This window comes from Perognathus longimembris, unplaced genomic scaffold (assembly GCF_023159225.1).
Source record: "Perognathus longimembris pacificus isolate PPM17 unplaced genomic scaffold, ASM2315922v1 HiC_scaffold_2936, whole genome shotgun sequence".
Classification (NCBI taxonomy): Eukaryota; Metazoa; Chordata; class Mammalia; order Rodentia; family Heteromyidae; genus Perognathus; species Perognathus longimembris.
The window spans coordinates 11,798-21,616 of record NW_025958088.1 but is presented as its reverse complement, the minus strand read 5'-3'; the positions used below and the strand labels follow the sequence as shown (position 1 = coordinate 21,616).

The 9,819-nt window shown below is 40.6% G+C and overlaps 1 protein-coding gene across 1 annotated transcript; it reads right to left on the bottom strand.

The window, feature by feature from the left end:
• Positions 1 to 3,032: 3,032 nt before the first annotated feature.
• On the bottom strand, positions 3,033 to 5,799 carry LOC125344676 (cytochrome b-c1 complex subunit 2, mitochondrial-like). The gene is given in 3 exon segments (XM_048337096.1): positions 3,033 to 3,972; positions 3,975 to 4,577; positions 5,673 to 5,799. Coding segments are annotated over 3 exon segments (1,512 nt in total). The 3' UTR covers positions 3,033 to 3,190.
• Positions 5,800 to 9,819: the final 4,020 nt, after the last annotated feature.

The following is a 9,819-nucleotide window of genomic DNA, read 5'->3' as shown; positions in this document are numbered from 1 at the left end:
AAGGGAAGCAGCGGTAGAAATGGTACATGACCACGGCGGCGGTGAAGGTGTTGCCCAGACTGGTAGGCAGGCAGCAGAACCGCCCCAGCTCCGGCCCCGGGAGGCTCCATTCGCAGGGAACTGTGCCAGCAGAAGGCGAGGTCGGGGGGGGGGGGGGGGGGGGGTGGGGTGTTGGGGTGTGGGGGGGTGGGGTGGGGGCTCTGGCTCCCATGTGAACAAATTGTTTGAAAACTTAACATGAATTTCCAACGATGTGTGCTACTGGTAAGATGAATCATTTTTGAAGCTTTTAAATACTTCAAAGTATTTGTACACATGTGAATGTTGTTTTCTTTTTAAAAATTTATTTATTTTCAAAATTATTACAGAGGTGTTACAGGTTCATACCCAAGGCAGTGTGTACATTTTTTTTTTTATCAAACTTGTTACCTCCTCCTTCATTTTTCTCCCAGTTTTCCTAATCCCCAATCCTCCAGCCCACGTTGTACAGTCCGTTTGCAGCATATACTCTTTTAAGTATTGCTGTTGTATTGGTTTAGCTTTTACCTTTTGTCTTTCCATTTTGATGTTCCCCTTCCCTTCCTTAGTTCCAATGAATGTATATAAAATACCCATAGTAACAAAGTCAGTTACAGTGACATCAGGGGTAAAAGCATGGGGAAGAAAAACAAAAGAAAAAGGCATAATTTCACAGGGTACATTGAAAATAACAACAGCAATGATAAACCGCTCATTTCCATGGCTTGGATTTCATTTCTCTTAGCGTCATCTCACATATGAATTTTTTAAGTGACAAATACCGGACATTTTCAAGGTAATAAGTATGAATCTTTACTATTTAACAGCACCATACGGAATATTAGAGTCTTTTGCCATTACTTAATATTTGAGCTGGTAACTTAAAAGGGAAACATATTGCTATATTCTGGAACCAGAGCAGCATGGCGCCGGAAGCTGTTGTAGGCCTCCTAGCTGCACCTTACCTCAGTGCAGAGTGAGGGCGTCAGAGGATGAAATAGCACAGACTTGTCAGATGGGTTTGCTTTTACAGCAAAGCTTCATCCTGAACACGGATCAATCCACTAGTCTGTTCAGAAGGACTCAGTGTTCTTAAACCAATTACTTCCCAAAAGACTCCCCTCCACTCCCCTCTTCATGTATGGCTTTTAGGATTAAAATTTCAACACAGAAGTAGCTCTGTGGCTCAAGTGGCAGAGTGGTAGCCTTGAGCAAAAGAAGCTCAGGGACAGTGCTGAGGCCCGAGTTCGAGCCTCAGAACCAACACAACAAACCAATAAATAAATAAATTGTTATTTTAAGGGCTAAGGATATGGCCTAGTGGCAAGAGTGCTTGCCTTGTATACATAAAGCCCTGGGTTCAATTCCCCAGCACCACATATATAGAAAGCAGCCAGAAGGGGCGCTGTGGCTCAAGTGGCAGAGTGCTAGCCTTGAGCAAAAAAGCCAGGGACAGTGCTCAGGCCCTGAGTCCAAGGCCCAGGACTGGCCAAAAAAAAAAAAAATAATAATAATAATAAAAATAAAAAATAAATAAAATTTCAACACAGAAAACTCGGAGTAACAAAGATTGAACTTTTTTCCCCCAAAATACAGCCAAAAATGTAAAAGATTACTTGAAAATGTGCTTATTGATGGGATCTCTTTTTCCTTGAATATATGTTCTTCAAAAAGCATACAAATACGTGTGGTCCATTGTTTAAAAAATAAATTAAAAAACTGAACAAATGATAAAATATTGAAGAAGCCAGCATTCTTCACAAAATAGACACAGATGTGAAACAAAGCTCAAGGGGATTCTAACCCAAGTCTAGGTAGATATGCTGATTCAAAAAGCTTTCTTTGTAGCATCGACATGTCACTTCCATCCAGATGAAACATTCCATGATAACAAGCATGACCCTGATCTTCACCTTCTTTAAAGAGGCAGGAAATAGCAACCCCCGCCCCCCAAAACCAAACAACGCTAACCTTGAGATGGTTAAGCAGTGGACCATGTGAAGAAACTTTAGTAAAGTTGTTGTAGTGCATGATACTCTATATTTTATATAATTTTATGATACATTATTTTATCTTATATATAATTATCAAATAGTTTGACCAATTATTCCTTAAATTTATTCTTAGGCAAGAACAATGATAGTGTTCTATAATAATGTTTAAGCATATTCATTTGAGTATTATTTTTAGAATAAAAATATAGGGTAAATTATTGTTAATAAGGAATTTTTGAACGAATATTGTATTGTTATGCATCACGTAATTATTATACTCAGGTATGTAGTAGCATTTAATATCCTTTATAGGTGTTAAAATGTCATATACACACATTAGCATCTAATCAAGGAAAGAAAATAATTTTACATGTTTTTGCAGACAAAATGTATAATTCTTAGAAAACACAGGCAGCAGAATGACTGTAGGCTGAACAGGGGAGGAATTACAGTGACATTAGAAAGGTGATATCAAGTTCATTTTAAAGTAGAATTGTCCAGATGTAAACATTTTCAGGCATCACCATGGGTGATAACCACCTGCGCATCTCAGAGGAATTCTGCTCTTAGACCAACTGTCCCTAGTTATCATTATTGCTGCCAGCAACAATGAGCCACAGTCACCCACAGCTCTGTGAAGGGAGTCGCAGACCCGGCAGGGCTGAGGCTGCTCTGTTACATCTGTGCGCTGCTCATGCTGGAATCTTGCAGCCTGGAAGAAACCTTGGAAGCCACATTGGCTGGCCATTTACAAAGCCATTTCCTGTGCAAAGAACAACAGCTCATCATCACATTGTCTGTGCTCATGTACTGAATCCTATCAGTGGGACTCATAAAAGATGAATTCAAAGTCAAGTTACAAGTAAATCCACATAATACAGCATGTTCACTCCTACCTTTCATAGATCATAGAGGAAAATAGAAGACAACAATAAAACTGAGAGCTAAGGAGGCTCAGATCTGAAGATTGTAGTTCAAAGCCAGTCTGGACAGAAAAGTCCTGGAGTCTCTTTTTTTTTCTTTTCAGCAGAAAGTTTTATTGACTCTAGGCCATTGAGCTAATGACCTGATATGCTTTCAGGTATTCTACTTCACTGAGGAGAAGATTCGTGTTAGGAATTTTTGATGCTGAAGGGTTTCTCTTAATGAGTGTCTACCCTGCAGTGACTGCTTCCGGGTCACAACTCATCAATAATAGGGGTAGTGCACAAATTTCCACTTGCTGCCATTGACTTCTTGCCAGAAATAAACTTCTTCGCAGCATTTATGACACCCGAATCAGTGACAGAGTCAATTTGCTGAAGCACAGCAGGTGGTGGCATGTAAGAACCAGTGATGAGAGCCTGAGACCCAACTTCATCCAGGACACCCTCAGAAGACTCTACTGACATGAGGTATGCAACTTTCAGATTCCTCTTGGCAGTCTGGACATCTGTGCTGGAACGCTTGCCTTGAGAAACTGCGTTCACTTGGTTGTAGGCAGTTTTGATGACATCCCCAGCAGCTGCAGCCTGGGTGATAGTGTAAATTCCAAGGAGTCCAGAATCGCAGTAACTGGCATTAGAAGCAGAAACATCAAAGGGCTGCTGACTTCCTTTGGCAATGGCCTGGTGGAGGAGACTGGTGCTGTTGCTGCCCCTCTTGACATGCGGCCCTGCACCCAGGACATGCTGGAGCACACCAAAAGCATTTGCTTCCTTACTGAGTTCGGCCGCACTTCCTGCTACAATGGCAGCGTGGACACGGCTGTGTCCATTCTGCTCTCGAGTTTCACCTCCAAGGTATTTGGCTTTGGGAATAGACAAGCCAAGCCCACCTCTCATGTTCAGAAATTGTTCAGCAACTTGCTTTAGGATAGGATGGCTCACAGCAATTCCAATCAAAGCCATTCTTGCACTTGTAAAATGGTTCTGAACAAAGAAATGCAACTCCTCTGATGTCACTTTTCCAATCCCATAGGACAATACAGGGAATTAGCTAAGGCATTCCTGTAAGCAACAGCATGCAAATTCTCAATGACAGGAGCCTGTGGATTCTGAAAAGCCACAGCTTTGTCGATCTTTAGCTGAGGCTGAAGAGCAGCTACTTCCCAACGACAGAACTCAGGTGCAGTGGTGACATTGAGCAGGAACTCCATTCGAATCTGCATATCATCCCGCAAGCACTCCACACTGAATGCCATGTTTTCTCTGGTCGCAGCCACACGTGATTTACCACGGACTGCTTCAATGCCACGGGTTATCTTGAAAGAGGAAGCTCCTTTTGTAGTCAAATTAGATGCAAGAGGAAGCAAAGGAGAGGTTCCCAGGTTGCTGAAGTCCTCATTTCTACTGTTGGCTTTAATGAACAAACCAATTCTTGAGACAGGAGCATGATTTTCCAGAGAAGCGATCCCCAAACCATTTGGTAACTTGGTGAACTCCAGGTCCTGAGGCTGTAGAGGTGTTCCTGGAGGGCCAGCCGCCGCTTTCACTTTGGGGACAACGTTGAGGGAATCAAATCTCGAGAAGGAACGGTTGTGGTTAACAACTTCATGGTTCAAATCGCAGTGACCCACCGTCACTGCTGCCAGGAGCAAGGAAGATGGTGCCTGCAGTCTCTTATCTCCAATCAGCCACCAAAAATTTGGAAGTAGAGGCATGACTCAAGTGGTAGAGCTCCAGACATGAACAAAAGTGCAGAGAGAGAAAGAATGGCTCTGAGTACAAGTTCCCTTATTGGTACAAAAAAACTGTACACAAACAAACAAGCAAATAAACATAGAGTGCTATAGATTGAGCAGAGTACATATTGAATTAGTATGCAAATGAAAATTCATAAGAAACTGAGCTTTGTCTCTATGAATTCAAATAAACTTGTAATATTTTCTTATTTGAATTTAGCACTTTGAAAGATAAAATGTATATTGTGTATACATATATGCACAGCTATATAAAGTGCCTAATTTATGTTTTCTAAGAAATATCAGGTATGAGGAAATGAAGTGAATAGAGTCTTTGTTTTTAATTATTTATTTTGCATGGTGGATATTTATGGTAAGTGTACATTTTATTGACACACTTAATATAGGCACAGGTGTTCCTATTTCAGTGCAAGAAGGTCTGATTAACCTTTATTCTTAGTAATCTGAGTATGAATTGCCTTTATCATACCATAAGTATTTGAAAGGAAACAATTCTCATTTTATTCACAAAAAGTAGTATTAGAAAATGTATATGTTACTTTCATTTTTTCCCCTTTTGTGTTATCCCCTGTTGTCACTGTTTTTGATTTTGGTGTGCTGTATGTTGTCCATATGTTTATCTGATTTGGGGAAGGAAGGGGAACAACAAAATGGTGAAACAAATGAGAAAAAGTGAACCAATGCAACATCATACTCACAGAACTCTAGGTTGGAAATGAACTTTACAATTCTGGAGGGGGAGTAGAGGAGAAGGAAAGTGGGAGAAATAGAGGGAGGTGGTAACAATGTTGGATAAGAAATGTACTCATGACCTTGCATATGTAACTGTAATCCCTCTGTACATCATCTTTAGAATATAATTAAAATGAAAAGAATACAATTCATAGACACTTCGAAGCTATGATTGCAGTTATGAGAATAAGCATGCTGACCACAAAACTATAGATAGTTATATTTACAACACCAGGAAAACTTACCTAAAGTTTTATCAAATTTGAATATGAAATCAAATGTTTCTCTGGATATAAGTGAAGATATACAACATGGTTCTGCATTGAAAGAAAATGAGATGACCAACAGGCACAAACTTTTCATGCATATCATTGTGAAACTTTTGAATAGTATTTAACTTTGTTTTTTGTTTCTGCCAGTCCTGGGGCTTGAACTCAGGGCCTGAGCACTGTCCCTGGCTTCTTTTTGCTCAAGGCTAGCACTCTGCCACTTGAGCCACAGCGCCACTTCTGGCCTTTTCTATATATGTGGTGCTGAGGAATTGAATCCAGGGCTTCATGTATAAGAGGGGAGCACTTTACCACTAGGCCATATTCCCAGCCTTGAATAGTTTTTAATAGGGGATTTACTACAAGATTTTAGGGGGGAATACAATGAAAATTTAAACACACATATCAGATGAATGTTTACCTGTTGGAACAATTTAAGAATCTAGGAACACATTGGTGAAACATTGCAAAAATACTTAATAGTTAATGGGGAAAACAATATATGAGAAAGACAAGAAAATAATCCCTTCATTTGAAAAGCACTAGTTAGAATTTAACGGAATGGGCTGGGGATATAGCCTAGTGGCAAGAGTGCCTGCCTCGGATACACGAGGCCCTAGGTTCGATTCCCCAGCACCACATATACAGAAAACAGCCAGAAGCGGCGCTGTGGCTCAAGTGGCAGAGAGCTAGCCTTGAGCGGGAAGAAGCCAGGGACAGTGCTCAGGCCCTGAGTCCAAGGCCCAGGACTGGCCAAAAAAAAAAAAAAAAAAAAAGAATTTAACGGAATGATAATTTAATGTTGCATTGATGTTTTGGATGAAGAGGCATTTCAAGATATTCAACTTTGGGGGCTGGGAATATGGCCTAGTGGCAAGAGTGCTTGCCTCCCTTAAATGAAACCCTGGGTTCAATTCCCCAAGCACCACATATACAGAAAATGGTCAGAAGTGGCGCCGTGGTTCAAATGGCAGAGAGGTAGCCTTGAGTAAAAAACGAAGCCAGGGACAGTGCTCAGGCCTTAAGTCCAAGCCCCAGGACTGCTCTCCCCCCCAAAAAATTCAACTCTGTAATGTATGGTAAGAATTCAACTCTATCATGCAATTTACTAAATATAGCTACCCAAAGACTATAATTTATTCTTGAATATTGGAAATCTGGTATTAAAACACAGAGATTAGAAATGTTTACCATAACCAAAATACAGAATCAGCCCAGATGCCCATCAATGGATAAATAGATCAAGAAAATGTAGTATGTATACACAATGGAATTCTACTCATCCAACTGAAAGAATGATATTGTAGCATTGGTAAGGAAATGGAAAGACCTGGAAAATTTTATATTAAGTGAAGTAAGTCAGACCCAGAGAACCCTAAGCTGCACAATTCCCCTCATTTGTGGGAGCTAGAATGTGAGTATAAATCTACAAGTAAACAGCAAGTGGTTACAAATGGAAGTACTGCATTGTAATAGACTGTATGCAGAACACAAGTAGTGTAATTCTTTAAAAAGACTAAACCCAAACCCAACGAAGTAAGTGCCAGGAAATGCGTGCTTGCAGAGAGGGACAGGGGTGAGGCATAGAATGAAGGGGAACAGGGGAAAATGCAGGCCAGAATTCATTGTAAATACCACAGGATTGAGCAATATCAGGGTGGGTAGAGGGGGCGTGAAGATACTGAAGGGATGTCATGGGTTAATGTGCATTGTACATATTAACTACCTTGTTAAAAGGTAAAAGAATACATGACCTGAGATTAAGTAAGGGAAAGGGAAGGTTTGGAGGGGAGGGTGAAAATGTTGAAAGTGATGATGTTGAATAAGATGCACTGTATTCATAAACTGCTTCAGTGAATGGAGAAAAAGAAATGTATTTTGTATAATTTTAATCAAATAGAAAATTACTTTTTGGTCATTTTACTAGATAAATTCTGAATTTGAGGACAGCAGCAGGTTAATCCTGCCAGTGCACTTTGGGCTGCTTCTCACAGCAGAGAATTTGCTATGAAAGGCCTCTGGGAAAGAATTGTTCCACTCTGGAATTTAAGGAAATACCTACCTGGAATATGTGTTTAATAGATTTTCTTATTTTCATTAATAAGAGCATGAATTGCAAAAATCATTTCCCTTCCTTGTTTATTGTCACCTACTGTCTTCTTGCTCCCTAGGGACCGTACAACTTAATGAGATATTCTTAGGTAACGATAGTGGTTCTGCAAAGAAAATTAGAAGGTTTGTTCCTCAAGGGAATGTCAGATCAATTGACCCTATCACCCCTGATTTTAAGAGAGAAGATCAAAGAAATATTTTCCACAAAGAGAAAGAATTATTTTCTTACTCCAAGATAATGGTTCTGGGAGCCTTGGCTGACTTCCCTCAGTTTTGTCTGTTCTTTCGACTTCTTGCAGGTAACTCCTGTTCAGTTAGTGAGGATGCATGGCCTGCAGCAGGAGACTATTTGGAGCTGGGAATCATGAAGGTAATACTCAAGCAGAATACAACTGTCCCAGCTCTGTTTATTTCATCTATATTCTGTTTTGATTTCCTATTACTAGGAGCAGAGAACACAACTATGGGATATTTAGGGTTTGTAAAAGATTAACACCCCTTCTTCGTAGGCTGAGTGTTGGCTTGGGATGGCTTAGACTCCAGAGATATCTCATCTATGCATGAACATGCATATATCAAGGGAAAACAACCTCAACCATCTCCTCAGTTTTCATAGTGTCACACATGTGCATTGAATATTACGGTTACATTCTCCTCTTTATCCCCTCCTGGACCCACTCATTTAACAGGAAGAATCCCATTATATCATTTGTAAAGAAATAGATGGACCTGGAAAAAATTATGTGAGGTGAAGTAAATCAGGCCCAGGGAAACCAAGGACACACGTTTTCTCTACTTTGTGGAAGTTTGATTTTATTTATAAGTACAGTACACACGCCAGATCATGTGCACATGTATAGGAATCCATTAACCAAAATATGGTGTATGTAGGAAAGAATGCTAATCGTAGATAACTCCTTGGAAGATCTAATTCAGAATCTAAGAAAATGCTTAAGATGTTATTTCACTGTATAGACAAGGCTGGCTTGGAACTTGAGATGTAGCTCGAACTGGCCTCCAACTCAAGGTCTTCCTGCCTTGGCCCCCAAGTGCTGGGATGACTGACTGGCATGAGTCCAGCTGAGCATTCTTCCGGGTGATTAGCATAATGAGCAAAGCAGCTACAGACCCAGTGGACTTGAATCCCAGCACGGTTGTTAGGCAACCTCCTACAATGATGTGAAACTGCTGACCAAGAAAGTCACTGGTTAGCCTTACTGATTAACTATACAAGTAGCCTTCTGCCCAACCCAAGGATAGAGGCAAACCTATCTTCAAATTGACCCAAACTGTAATCATTGATAAGAACACAGGCAGTACTGCATTGCAGAAAAGAGAACAAAGGTATACTTTTATTAAGATATAGCCCTTAGAGAGTGACGTTCATCACTAAACTTAGGTGGAGGAGAAATATACAATTAAGGAAACAGAAATATCTCTTAGGGAAATCCTGTTAGACCCAACTGCTATAGCTAAGCAAGAACTGCCCAGTGTATCAACTTGCCTTTTCTTGAAAAGAGCATGGTCCACCTTCAGTTCTAAATTAGAAAACATGCTGGCTTACACAGAATGTGATTGTTCACAACCGGCACTGAAAACAAACTTTCCTTTATATAGAAAAATCAAAGTTGTCCCTATTTCTGAACTAACTATAACCATGGCAGCCTGTGGAGAGATTCACATGTAGAGAAGATGTTGAACATCAACATAGTGTGAGTATAGGTATCTATAAATTCCTCAGTATTACATGATGCCGTTTTCTTCTAAAATCCTTCATTGTTACTTAAGAAAATCTTAGTGTCATGTAGTGAGCTTGATGTGATCTTAGGAGCTCGTAAGGCCTGAGACAGATCCCGCAGCAGTGTATTCCCGATTGCCACGCGCTCCAGTGCGGGGCGGGGGGATGTTCTTGTGGGGGGGTTTGGGGTTGCGTTCTGTGGCTGTGGTGGATGGCTGGTTGTTTCTGTCGGAACCTGCACAGGGGACTAGTGAATCTGTTTCCCCCACGGAC